At 47.7% G+C, this 14,335-nt stretch overlaps 1 protein-coding gene across 7 annotated transcripts in view; it reads right to left on the reverse strand.

Annotated features, from left to right (window-relative positions):
- The window catches only part of SGSM3 (small G protein signaling modulator 3), a 746,342-nt gene that overhangs the window by 187,993 nt on the left and 544,014 nt on the right, over positions 1-14,335 (reverse strand). For all 7 annotated transcript variants that reach the window (XM_073592651.1, XM_073592650.1, XM_073592644.1 and 4 more), the window contains 2 exons: positions 9,507-9,662; positions 9,360-9,414 (listed from right to left, as the gene is read on the reverse strand). In XM_073592651.1, coding sequence (XP_073448752.1) covers positions 9,360-9,414; positions 9,507-9,662 — 211 coding nt within the window. The remainder of the gene's footprint in view (positions 1-9,359; positions 9,415-9,506; positions 9,663-14,335) is intronic.

A 14,335-nucleotide genomic window follows, 5' to 3' on the forward strand; every position in this document is an offset into this window, starting at 1 on the left:
TATTTCAGTGCAGACCTGCTATACCTCCTGGTTCCCGCCCCGCAGTTAAATTCAGTGTCCCTTACCGCTGTCATTTCACAAACAAAGTGCCTGGGTAAAAGCAGGGCGGGAGCCGGGAAGTGCAGCAGGTCTGCACTAAAACCAGCCCTTCAGAGGAGCACTACAGCGGTAATCGACACTGATCTACAGGGCAAATAGAAGGCGGTGCAGGGAGACTGATGGGAAAAGAAATGTGCTGAGGGGGGCTCTGGTGGAAAAACAAGTGTGGGGGGAGGGGGCTGTGATGGAGGACACAAATATACAAAAGGGGGCTCTGATAGGGAAACAAGTGTGCAGGGGGAGCTCTGATGCGGGACAGAAGTGTGCAGGGGGAGCTCTGATGCGGGACAGAAGTGTGCAGGGGGAGCTCTGATGCGGGACAGAAGTGTGCAGGGGGAGCTCTGATGCGGGACAGAAGTGTGCAGGGGGAGCTCTGATGCGGGACAGAAGTGTGCAGGGGGAGCTCTGATGCGGGACAGAAGTGTGCAGGGGGAGCTCTGATGCGGGACAGAAGAGTGCAGGCGGAACTCTGATGCGGGGAAAAAGGTTGGTTGCTCTGACAGTGTGTGTGGGAGGGGGGAGGCTCTGATAAGGACGCAAGTGTGCAGGGGGGCTCTGATGGGGGATACAAGTGTGTAGGAGGGCTCGGTGCGGGGGGGAGACACAAGTGTGCAGGGGTGGGGCCTGGTGGAGACAAAAGTGTGCAGGGGGGGCTCCGATGGAGGCAAAAGTGTGCAGGGGGCCTCTGATGGAGGCAAAAGTGTACAGGGGGGGCTCTGATGGAGGCAAAAGTGTGTAGGGGGTCTCTTATTGAGATAAAAAGTGTGCGGGGGGGGGACTCTGATGGAGACAAAAAGTGTGCAGGGGGGCTCTGATGGAAACAAAAGTGTGCAGGGGGGGCTTGGATGGGAACACAAGTGTGCAGGGGGGCTCTGATGGGCACACAATTGTGCAGGGGGGCTCTGATGGGGACACAAATGGGCAGGAGGGGTTTTAATGGGTATGGGGAGGTGGCTCTGAGGGGGCACAAGTGTGTGGCAGTGGCTCTGATTGGGACACAAATGTGCAAGGGGGCGTTAATGGGGACACAAACATGCAGGGAGATTCTGATCTGGACAAAACTGAATGGGGACAAAGCTGTATTGGGAGACTCTGATGGGGACAGATATGTAGTGGGAGACTCTGATGGGGACAGATATGTAGTGGGAGACTCTGATGGGGACAGAAATGTATTGGGAGACTCTGATGGGGACAGAGATGTATTGGGAGACTCTGATGGGGACATAAATGGGCAGGAAGACTGATGGGGACAGAAATGGGCAGGGAGTCTCTGATGTTAATGTTTCACATAGCTATACCTGCAAAAGGGGCCAGTCTGAAATGATTTAGCAGGACTTAAATGTTATTACAGTATTCATAAATGGTAATAGAACCCACTGTAAAGAGATATTATGACCGATGACCATAGAAGTGCAGTAAAAATATATAACCTTGGGGAAAAGAAATGTGTCACTAGTCTGGTTTGAACTGTTATAAATTCTTCTGGTTAAGATACCGTATTTATCGGCGTATAACACGTACTTTTTTCCCCTTAAAATCAGGGGAAAGTCGCAGGTGCGTGTTATACGCCGATACCATGCGATCCCGAGCTGTCAAAACTTAAAAATCGCCGACCGCGATTTGAAAATGGCGCCGCCGGCGCCGAAATACACAGAGCCGGTCCTCGGCTCTTTCCGGCGGCTCTCGTTCACTTTCGGCTCCACTCGTAGTCCCGAGCGGAGCTATCCGAACCTACTTGGCTAGGTTCGGATAGCTCCGCTCGGGACTACGAGTGGAGCCGAAAGTGAACGAGAGCCGCCGGAAAGAGCCGAGGACCGGCTCTGTGTATTTCGGCGCCGGCGGCGCCATTTTCAAATCGCGGTCGGCGATTTTGAAGACAGGGGATCGAAGGCTGCACTGGGGAAGGCTGCACTGGGGAAGGCGGCACTGACATGGCTGCACTGGGGAAGGCTGCACTGGGGAAGGCTGCACTGACAAGGCTGCACTGACATGGCTGCACTGATAAGGCTGCACTGACATGGCTGCACTGACATGGCTGCACTGGGAAGGCTGCACTGGGGAAGGCTGCACTGGGGAAGGCTGCACTGACATGGCTGCACTGACGCAAGGCTGCACTGACGCAAGGCTGCACTGACAAGGCTGCACTGACAAGGCTGCACTGACAAGGCTGCACTGACAAGGCTGCAATGATGGGCATTTAAATGTAAGTTTTTTTCCCTTCAACTTTCCTCCTAAAAGTTTTTTTTCCTTAAAATTCCCTCCTAAATTGGGGTGCGTGTTATACACCGGTGCGTGTTATACGCCGATAAATACGGTAGATAGATAAAAACTACGATAAAGAACGCCACAATAACTGCTATGATGGTGGCAACAAGGGTCGTAGATAAGGGCGGGGATATGGGGTCCACATCCTCTGCAGATGTTCCATGATGCAGTAGCTATTGCTCACAGCTGCAGGGTACCCAGAATGAATTCATCTCGGCATAGTCTGGCAAACTGGTCTCATGGAGAGCTGTAATGGGGGAGCTCTGTAGTGGGGGGGGGGGGGGATTTGGCTTGGGAAGGGAGGTAATTTTTGGTTGTAATCTGTCTACGGACCTGAGCCCTGCACTCACATGACACCAGCACTCTGTGTGTTATACACTTCTGAATGCTGCGCCGATTACTTCTGACCCTATACTGTACATTATGCTGTGTACTTGATACTCCTGACCACTGTACTCTTTATATTGAACAGCTGCTGGTTGCTAAACAGTCGTTGACCTGAAAATAGGGAAAGGAGGGATCTGTACTGAGAGATGGAGGTAATTTTTTGTACACACTTCTGACTCCTGCACTCTGTGCATTATACACTTCTGACCTCTGCGTTCTGTGCATTACTCACTCCTAATCCCTGTGGGTTATGTACTCCTGACCCTTGATCTTTGTGCGCTATGCACACCTGTCCCCTGCGCTGTTATAACCTCTTGACCCCTGCACTGTGTGTGTTATGCACTCCTGATCACTGCACTCCATGCATTACTTATTCCTGATTCCTGCACTGTTAGACTGTGCTGTGTATTTCATACTCCTGACCTCTGCACTCTTTACACTGTACAACAGTCGTGGCTCCGCCCCTTAGCCATTGAAGAACTGTCAGGCAGTGGAGCGGAGCTATTTTTTGGGCGGCGGCGTGATTGACGCTGGATCCACACCGGGGGATATTGTTTTTTTTTTAATATGGGTCTGGTATGGATTTTGAGGGGGACCCCATGCCATTTTTAAAGACATTTTGGCGTGGGGGCTCCCCTCAAAATCCATACCAGACCTAAGATCCCCACGCTGTTTTTTTTCTCATTGAATTTGTGTTCAAAACTGATGAGATGTGCGATTCAGATGTGTTCCCATAGAAGACAATGATCCTGGAATTCGCATCTGAATCACACCGCAGTGCTCAGAAACCGTACAGGATTCTTTTTAAAATCGCAGTGAATTCGTACTGCTGCTGCACCACATATGTGTGAACCGGCTTCATTGAAAGCTGGTTTGGTTTACATGTAATGCAAATTGGATGCGGTTCAAAACACATCTAATTTACATATGCAGGTGCAACTCAGAAAATTAGAATATCATCAAAAAAAAAAAAAAACACCACCAGCAGATGACATGACTGACCGAAATTATCACGGACTGTGGAATATTGTCCATTTCATTTGGAGATCAAGGTCCCAGAGTCTGGAGGAAGAGTAATGAGGCACAGAATCCAAGTTGCATGAGGTCCAGTGTAAAGTTTCCACAGTCAGTGATGATTTTGGAGCCATGTCATCTGCTGGTGTTGGTCCATTATGTTTTATCAAGTCCAAAGACAGCACAGCCCTCTACCAGGAAATTCTAGAGCACTTCATGCTTCCCTCTGCTGACCAGCTTTATGGAGATGCTGGTTTCATTTTCCAGCCGGACCTGGCACCTGCCAACACTGCCAAAATTACCAATACCTGGGTAAATAATCATGGTATCAGTGTGCTTGACTGGCTAGCAAACTCGCTTGACCTAAACCCCATAGAGAACCTGTGGGGTATTGTCAAGAGGAAGATGAGACACACCAGACCCAACAATGCAATCAAAGCAATCCGGGCTTCCATAACACCCCAGCAGTGCTACAGGCTGATCGCATCCATGTCACGCCACATTGATGCAGTAATTCATGCAAAAGGAGCCCCGACCAAGTATTGAGTGCTTACTATACTGTACATGGACATACTTTTCAGTAAGCCAACATTTCTGTATTAAAAATCCTTTTTTTTATTGGTCTTACGTAATATTCAAATTTTCTGAGATACTGAATTTTGGGTTTTCACTAGCTGTAAGCCATAATCATCGAAATTAAAAGAAAGAAATGCTTGAAATATATCACTCTGTGTTTAACGCATCTATATAAAATATGAGTTTCACTTTTTGAATTGAATTACTGAAATAAATTAACTTGTTGATGATATTCTAATTTAATGAGATGCACAGAAAAATTGGATTTTTGTACTCACCATAAAATACATTTTCTGAGCTCATCGACGGACACAGCGCCTCCTTTATCTTGACCATTGGGTTATATCGCCTCTGCAGGAGTAGGACTAGGCAGAACAAAAAACACCTGGCTATGCCCATGGGCTGTCCTCAGTCAGTATATAACCCCCTCCTTGCTCTAGGTATTCAGTTTAGTAGCAAGCAGTAATAGAAAGTATCAAAAACGCCATAGAGGGGTGGGCGCTTTGTCTGTCGATGAACTTTGTCCGTCGATGATCTCTTTCCTTCATCGACGGACACAACGCCTCCTTAATCTTGACCATTGGGACGTCCAAAAGCAGTGCCAAAGAAAAATGAGGGGTGGGCAAAATAACCCAAGGCTAACCACAAGAGCCTTAACCGGGTCACAGGAGCCCCATCTGAAATAAAAAATATTTAAAGAAAAAACACCCCTTATGAGAGAACCCCCCTCAAACAGCAGCCTGCAAAACCTTGCAGCCAAAATATCTACTTCATAGAATTTAGTGAAGGTATGCACTAATGACCAAGTGGCTGCCTTGCTAACCTGTGATATTGGCGCTTGATGACGGAAGGCCCAAGAAGTACTAAGCGTCCGAGTAGAATGCGCCATGACAGGGAAAGGAGGAACCCGACCCTTAATAGAGTAGGTCTGAGTCACAGTCTGTCTGATCCATCTGGAGATGGTAGCCGAAGCGGCCAACCCTTTCCTTGGTCCTTGTGTAACCAAAAAAAGTGAGAGTCTGACCTCCGGAAGGACTCAGTAGATTCCAGATACACGAATTGCACAAACCACATCCAAGGTATGCAAAGCAAATTCCTTGGGATGAGCCGGCTTGGGACACAAGGACGGCAACACAATGTCCTCATTCAAATGGAAGTCAGAGACAACCTTGGGCAAAAATGACGGACAAGGAAGAAGAACCACTTTATCCCTATGGAGTAGTAAATAGGGACTAGGACAGGATAATGCCGCCAACGCCGAAACCCTGCGGGCCGAGGTAATAGCCACCACGTATGCCACCTTCTGGGACAACGTAGATAAGGGAATCTCTCGAATATTCTCGAATGGAGGTTTCTGGAGAACCGGTAGCACAAAGTTTAAATCCCATGGCGGCAAAAGAGACCGTACCGGCGAAGCCACATGCCGGACTCCTTGAATGAAGGTACGAAATAAAGAGTGAGTGGCTAGGGGTCGCTGAAAGAAGAACGCTAAGGCAGAAACCTGGCCCTTGATGGTGCTCAAAGCCAACTTCTGCTCAACGCCCTGTTGAAGAAAAGCTAAGATCCGAGCCACAGAAAAGGATTGAGGATGAATGCCAATCGACTCACACCAAGAAATGTATGCTTTCCACGTATGATGTTATATCTTACTAGAAGTCGACTTCCTCGCCTTCACCATAGTAGGGATCACTGACCCCGACAGACCTCTATCTCTCAGTACCTGGCTTTCAATGGCTAGGCCATTAAAACCAGTTACTGTAAAGCAGGATGGAAGCTCAGCCCTCGGTACAACTGGTCCTCTTTTAGAGGTAGCTTCCAAGGGACGTTTACGGCCACCGGAAGACTTTTGCCCTCGGTTCTTTGCAGGCACCACAGAAGAGAAAGGCGTTGGCCACACAGTGACACTACTTGCAAACTTGCAAGATTGCCACGAGCCTCAGTTACTTCCCAGTGAACTGAACCTGCTGAAGGGGCCGACGTTTGAGAAGAAAAACTACTAACCTGGTCAGCATTCACACCTGAGTCAGACCCAGGTAGCCCAATTTCCTGGACAGGGCTAGAGGGGACCTTGGGCAGTTCGGACGTCACCTGAACCTTTAGAGGAATTATATCCACACAAGGAGACACAGGGCCCCCCCGAAGTGTACAAATTCTGTCCCCCTTCTTTGGTACCCCCAAAAGGTTCAATTTGTGGACCCCTTGACGCTCACGAAGGAGGTCCATGAATCTGGAAACCAGCGAATATGTCCCCCCACCCCAGCAATGGGTGAGGGCAGACCTTGATGCTGAAGGAGTCTTGTCAGTGGATCGGGAGAAGCCTGCTCTAGGCTTACCAGACCAAGATTGCTTGGAACTTCCCGGGGAAGACTTGAGAGATCTGTTTCCTTTATCTGCCGTCCCAGGAGCCCGGAAGAATTTCTTATGGGCTGAGAAGGAAGGCCCCCGTCTGTGACGAGGCTCCTTCCCTTTCCTAGATTGAGGCAGAAAGGTACTCTTTCCCCCTGTGACACCCTTAATGATGTCATTCAGGGTAGCCCCCAACAGGCGGTCGCCTTGTAAGGGCAGAGCAACGAGAGCTTTTTTAGAGGCTTGGTCTGCCAACCAATTCTCAAGCCACAGCACACGTCTAATCACCACCGCTGAAATAGAAAGCTTAGACAGCACAGGAGCTGTATCCACGGCTGCATCACAAATATACTGTAGCCCATGGACCAACTGGTCCACTAAATCAACATAAGCAGTGGGAACCTGCTCACTACCTAGACCCTGGCGCAAAAGCTTGGCCCATTCAGTTAGGGTCTGCGACACCAGGGCCGAGGTCAAGACTTGATGCAATGCCGACCCAGCCATAGTAAACATGCTGTGTGCCACAGCCTCCGCTTTACTGTCAGCCGGGTCCTTAAAGGACAGGGATTCCTCTACTGGGATCATGGTTGCTCTATTCAACCTGGAAACAGGAGTGTCCACCACTGGTGGGGTAGTCCACTTTTTTAAAAGTGATTCTTCAAAGAGGTAGAGTACTGAGAAACGTTTGGGGATCGAGATATTAAACCCCCCTGGACGGACCACGTCCCCGGCGGCATCAGGCTCAGAATCAGATTTGACAGACTGAGCAGGGGAAGGCGGGGGACGATTCCTCCCGAGTCTTTGCCCACACGCTACTTCCACCTGGGATACTAATGACCCAAGGACCGCCGTCAGCGCAACCATGGGAAGCTGGGGTTCCGAGGGACCTGCCACCTCCATGAGGGGATCAGTGGGTGAGATGTGACCCTGAGGCTCCATAAGGAAGAAGACCCTGTAGTACAAAGGAACTTTGGCACCACAAGGGACAACCCAATAACCAGGGTACCTATCAGCAGAGAGGGAGATACACAAGGACCCCCAAAGACTCACCCTACCAAACGGAGGAGCGCTGCAATTCGGACCCAGCAACACCAATGTCGGCGTCCATTTCATATATCCCGGGACAGGAAGAGAAGCATAGGGGAGGAAGAGGAGGAGCTCTGGAATCTCTGCGAGGTTCTGGCTGTCTCTAGTGTCTTACTGGATTAACGAAAAATGGCTGCTGTGACCTCATCGGCTACACAAACATGGCCACCAGCCGGAGACCAGCCAGACCAATGGAAAATGGCTGCCGTGATGTCATCAGACCACCCAAAAATGGCCGCCGGTCGTTTGACATGCTGAAGCATGCTGCCAGGATCCTCTCTGTGCCTTCCACATTGCTGCACCCTCTGCAAGGGGACCCCCTTCCAAAAAAGTACTGTACCACCAGGCAGGGTGAACATTTAAGGGGACACCACTGTGCCCTCTGCACTGGGCCCCCCAAACTGCACACTACCTCACACTACACACACACAGCAGGACATACACCTAGGGGTCTCCGCTGCACCCTCTGCACTGGAACCCCCCCTTCCCCCATACCGCCAGGGCAGGACACACACCACCCAGAAGGGAAATGGCAGGGGAGACCCCCAGGGGTCTCTGCTGCCTGCCCCAGGACTCCCACCAATCCGTGGGGGGAGGGGGAAGCCCAGTTTAACCAGGGGATTTTAGGATGGGAGGAGGGATCCTGCAGGCAGGTCCGACCATCCCTGGAGGGTACCCGCGTCCACCCCAAACTGCACAAAGGGGGAAAGGGGGAACTGTACTTACCGATCCATGGTGCAGGTGACCCTCCAGACAGAACTCCTCGCCACCGAAGTGGGGGGCTGTCGGCCAAAGGACAGCTGCGACTCGGACCAGGGTCCATTCGTATGTGACCCTGCGAGGCCAGCCTCCGTCCGTTGAGGCTATGTCGTGGCCGACCTATCGCGTAGCTGCGGTCTGCACGGGCTCACTGGCTGGACTGGGGAGACCACTGGATCTAGATTATCCAGCCCGTCACCCAGCCCGGCAGTTGATTGCAGATCTCCCAGGAGAAAATGCATGAAAAAAAGACAAAAAGTAAAATTTGCTAGGACCAAAAGATCCCAAGCAAGGAGCTAGGTCCTTACTCCTGACTAGACAGAAAAAAAACTGAATACCTAGAGCAGGGAGGGGGTTATATCCTGACTAAGGACAGCCCATGGGCATAGCCAGGTGTTTTTTGTTCTGCCTACTCCTGCAGAGGCAATATAACCCAACGGTCAAGATTAATAAGGCGCTGTGTCCATCGATGAACGAAAGAGAAAATTCCATCTTTTACATATGACTGTGCTAAGGTTTGTATGTACAGTATCTTTTAGATTCTAGCTTGTGGCACTGTGATTAAGGCATATTTTTGGGGTACAGGACTATGCCATATATTACCATGTACACAGTGAGTAGTCTCAAGTTCTCTGCCTCCCACTGCACAATTTTGCCACAACGCTTTGTCCCCTGCCTAATTATCTAATTACTCTACTCTAGGTGGCCCAGGCTGAACCCCCCCCCATTTCAAGAGAAAAATATCTGAGGTCCTGGTTGTAACAAACATATATTAATGTTGAATATGAACGAGTACAAAGTACAAAAGTACATTTACAAACGCATACCCCTTAGTCCATTCAATTCCCCAACCCAACAGTGTTCGTCCTTCTGGGAAATGATCTAATAAAAAAGAAAAAAAAAAAAAAGAATATTTTATTTTAGGAATTACAATGTCCTCTCCCCTTGTAATTAAATATATCCACCCAAGATACCGTAATGATGTCATTTTTGCGAAAGCCAAGCTCATCATCATCATGGCGCTCAAAGTCCAAAAGTGCCTTAGCTCTGCGACGCCTGCTTCGGGAGCATGAGACATAATTTTCATGATCTCTCTGATGGCTTTCCATAGAGTAGTCAGGTGTCAGGTCCTGTAAATAAAAAAAATAAAAAAAACGACTTTAAACAATGGATATACAATGTAACTTGTTCCCATTTAAATACCTTCCATAACAGCAGAGAACAAACCCAACATTCTCTGAATCAAGGAACACTTTAAGATTTCTATTAAATAAAAATAATTTCTCTAAAATGGTATATTGTTTTCATACCTCAGCAAAATAAATGTTAAACAGAGACTACTGTGTTTTAGTATGTTTTGTGTAGGTTTAAGCTGAACTCCAGAGGACAGAAAAAAATGACCTTTGCAGTGAAATGTAAATTTTGGCCTACAATAATTTTTACCTTAAAGTGATTGTAAACCCTCGCTTTTTTTAAAAATGAAAATAACAAACATGCCTACACTAACCTGCTCTGTGCAACGGTTTTTCACAGAGCAGCCCCAATCCTTTTTTTCTGGGGTGCTCCACTTGTGTTCCAAGCCCCTCCTCTTCATCGAGTGCCCCCCACGGAAAGCTGCTTTCCATGGGGGCACCCGTAAGGGCTCGCCTGAGTCTCACTGCTACGTCTATTGACACAGACAGCGGGACTTACGCTGCCCCCCACTCCAGTATCACAGCTTTTGATTACCAGAAGCACATCCCTGGATCGGATCGGGCTCAGGTAAGAAAAAGTTGTTTGGGGCGCAGCTGCAGCACAGAAGGTTTTTCACCTTAATGTATAGACTGCATTAAGGTGAAAAACCTTGAGGCTTCACAACCACTTTAACAGACATTAATGATAGACAATATTAATAGTGAACTTTTGGCATACAGTTTGGCTCTACGGTTTCAGAACACTGCTTGGACAGTAACTGGAGTTCGCAGAATAGGGGGTCATAAAAAGACATCATAAACCAGCTCTGAAATTCTATATGGAGGAACTGTCTGGCCACCTGGTTTAAAGATGTAATTTTAAATACTCTGTGACAGATGTCTCTGTGGGAAGTCCCTTGACATGTCTGGAGGAAGTCACTTGAAAGGGTTCAACTGATTTGGGAATGATCTGTCATAAAAACAAGCTAGGGAACTTAAGATGACTAGTACCTAAGATCTGATCACAGTCCAACAGCACCATCTGGTAGATGAAAATGGTAGAGATGAGAAAATCTTAAAATATTTAAAAGGGTGTGTCCAGGGGTGGCCTTTGCAAACATATATAACATTAGAACAGACCTCACTCTCTCTGTCTCCCTCTCAGGCAGAAAAGAACGTAAGGATGTTTGGAAAAGTAATCACATTCCCTCTGTTCTCAGCTGCATAAGAGCTGGGGAAGGAGATGCAGCAATACACTAAGCTTCCCAGTGAAAGGCTGTGCAGGGGGAGTGTGTGAGGACAAGTCTGATCATTGGAGAGCAGGCTGAGTTCCCAGCATAGCTAGAGACCATAATGTGTTCTCCTGCTTAGTGTGGTCAGTTTTTAATAGGAAAGCAAGAGGACTAGCAGGAATGCCAGGGATTTCACACAAAGGAAGCAATACAAAGAGAACAGGATACTTTCTCATACAAGTACATGGTACAGCAGCCACATATCAGGAGTATAAAATGTTGGGGTAAATGAGAAGGAGGGGGGTTTCGGGAGGCGCCAACTCTAATGATACTGACAGATAATTTTAATGTAGTGCAGCATATACACTTACTGGTTCGCAGCTTCAGAATGGGGTGGCGGTGTCCATAAAAAGTGAAGATGTCCTATGATGTGCTGGTGCTAGGGTGCAGGCTTCGGTGGCAGTCTTTAAGCTCAGGGGAAGTTTTGCTCCTGGATGATAAAGCAGTTCAGCGGTGTCCAGTGTGTGGAAGCTCCACGCTAACCACCCTGGAATGCGGAAGCGGACGTGACGTCCGCGGTGCATGGAGAGCATCCAAACACAGATAATGGAATGTACAGGCTACGCTCTCGGGGCACACAGCTCCTTCTACTGGCTTGTCAGCTCTCAGGAGGAGAGCAGTTTAAATAAAAGTGTACATTTTGACTGAAAGGAAGCGGGCAAAAGTAGAAATACAAAATGGGGAAAGGATTTAAAATTCAATAAACTTTATGAAAAGCAATTTATTATAAATTATGACAATGAAAAATATATTTAAAAAAATATATAAATATATAGGAAAATTAAAAAATATATATAAAAAGAAAATGTGACAATAAAAAGGGTGCATGAGAAAAGCATTAAAAATGCATGGAAATGCAGTAATAATTGGTAAAACAGTGGAACACATTAGAGGATGAAAGAAAGGGGGGTACAGGGGGAGGGGGGAGGGGAGGAATTCCTTCACCCAATTAGCACTTTGTCCCAGGGGGAAAATTAAAGAATGACCCTGGTAAGAATTATTTCACTATAGGGCAATGGCAAAAAAACAGTAGGAATCAAAACTACAGTAAGGAGTGTGCCTCTATTTCCTCATTGAGTCCCCCCGGCGAGAGGGTATTCAAAGAATATATCCAGTAGGTTTCCTGCTGACATAAGCGTTTAAAACGTTTTGCAGCAGGAAGACCTCTGGGAATGGCCTCTATAACCCGGACTTTGAGGCCTGTGGTGAATTTGTGATGTTCCTTCAGAAAATGAAGAGGGACACTGTGTTTGACATGGTCTTTCTCTATAAAGCGCCTATGTTTGGCAAACCGCTGACGTAAGGTGCGTATGGTCCTGCCCACATAGAACAGGCCACATGGGCAGGTCAAGCAGTATACCACGTGCTCACTAGAGCAATTATAAAATTCCTTTATGGCAGTGGTTCTCAACCTGGGGGTCGGGACCCCCTCGGGGGTCAAATGATGATTTGCCAGGGGTCACTGAATCCTGGGCTGTTACTGAAGCCTGCACCGCTCTCCCAGTCTTTTTGCGGTCGCCCAGCAGGGCTGTTCCTGGAGCCTGTGGTTGCCCACTCATCCTCTTCGTAGCTGCCCAGTCAGTTCACAGCATGGCTGGGGGGGCAGAGACTAGAGGTCAGCTGACTGGTGAGGAATGTGAAGTGGGAGGGGCTGGAGGAGACCCTATCTCCTGATTTCGGCATAGGTGTCACTGCTACGAGACATTACAAAGTCATGGACACAGTGAGTAACACTATCTGTGATTATAGTTGCCTTTAAAAGTCCCCACTACAGTTCTCAGATCAGTAGATGACCTTGACCAAGAGCACCTAAGTTGGCTGATCAGAACTCCTCCCAGCACTGCCACTCATGCCAACTCCCTGCCAGCAGTGCCACTCATCCCATCCCCCCACCAAGGAGTAAGAGAAGGAAAAAAAAATAGAGAATACATGGAAGGGAGAGGAAAAGAGGGGGAGGAACAAAGAAATAGGGAGAGAAAGCATAAGAGAAGGAACAAGAAAAACGGCTAAAGAGAGGGATGGGGGTAAAAAAACAAGAAATTAGGATAGCGAGAGATAAAAGGGAAAGAAAGGAGATCAAAGAGAAGGAGTGGTACCATCCTAAAATGTACCATAAGGGGTTTTAATATTGTACGAGTGGAAGGGACTCAGGGAGCGCTAAATGTCTGTGGGTTAGAGGCACAAATTATTTGTCTTGCCTTGGGTGCTGACAACCCACGCTAGGAAAATAATTTTACTGTTAGGGGTCCCCACAACTTGGGAAATTTTATCAATGGGTCACGGCACTAGAGGGGTTGAGAACCACTGCTTTATGGTATATGTTTTTCCTTGGATGGTAAACATAGAGAAAGGCCATGACAAACACAGTGTCCCTCTTCATTTTCTGAAGGAACATCACAAATCCATCACAGGCCTCAAAGTCTGGGTTATAGAGGCCATTCCCAGAGGTCTTCCTGCTGCAGAATGTTTTAAACGCTTACGTCAGCAGGAAACCTACTGGATATATTCTTTGAATACCCTCTCGCCAGGGGGACTCAATGAGGAAATAGAGACACACTCCTTACTGTAGTTTTGATTCCTACTGTATTTTTGTCATTGCCCTATAGTGAAATAATTCTTACCGGGGTCATTCTTTAATTTTTCCCCTGGGACAAAGTGCTACTTGGGTGAAGGAATCCCCCCCCCCCACTTTCTTTCATCCTCTAATGCAGGGGTGTCAAACTCAATTTCATCGTGGGCCACATCAGCATTATGATTGTCCCCAAAAGGGCCGGTTGTATCTGTAAGATTAGATGTCCAGTGCATCCCCTCCCCTTGCATTAGATGTCAAGAGCCATTCCACCATCAGAAGTTGAGTCCCCTACTCTCCCTAACACCACAGTGTACCCCCTTTCCTTATGCTGCTGCTGGGAAAAAGCAGGATGCATTGTTTGAAAGCAGAAAGTAGGGGTCTGGTGGAAGACCAGAGGAGGGCTGGAGCTCTCCTGAAGCTGCAGGAGAGGTGCGAGGGCCACATGACACCTGTGTTTGACACCTGTGTTCTAATGTGTTCCACTGTTTTACCAATTTTTACTGCATTTCCATGCATTTTTAATGCATTTTAATGCTTTTCTCATGCACCCTTTTTATTGTCACATTTTCTTTTTTCTTTTTATATATATTTTTTTCATATATATATTTTTAATTGTCATATTTTATAATAAATTGCTTTTCATAAAATTGACTTTTAAATCCTATCCCCATTTTGTATTTCTACTTTTGCATGGATGTAGGTCCGCTGGCTGTTATGGTTCCACGGCCGCGGACCCCCCGCCCGCTTCCTTTCAGTCAAAATGTCCT

Source organism: Aquarana catesbeiana, linkage group LG07 (genome assembly GCF_042186555.1).
Source record: "Aquarana catesbeiana isolate 2022-GZ linkage group LG07, ASM4218655v1, whole genome shotgun sequence".
Lineage (NCBI taxonomy): Eukaryota > Metazoa > Chordata > Amphibia > Anura > Ranidae > Aquarana > Aquarana catesbeiana.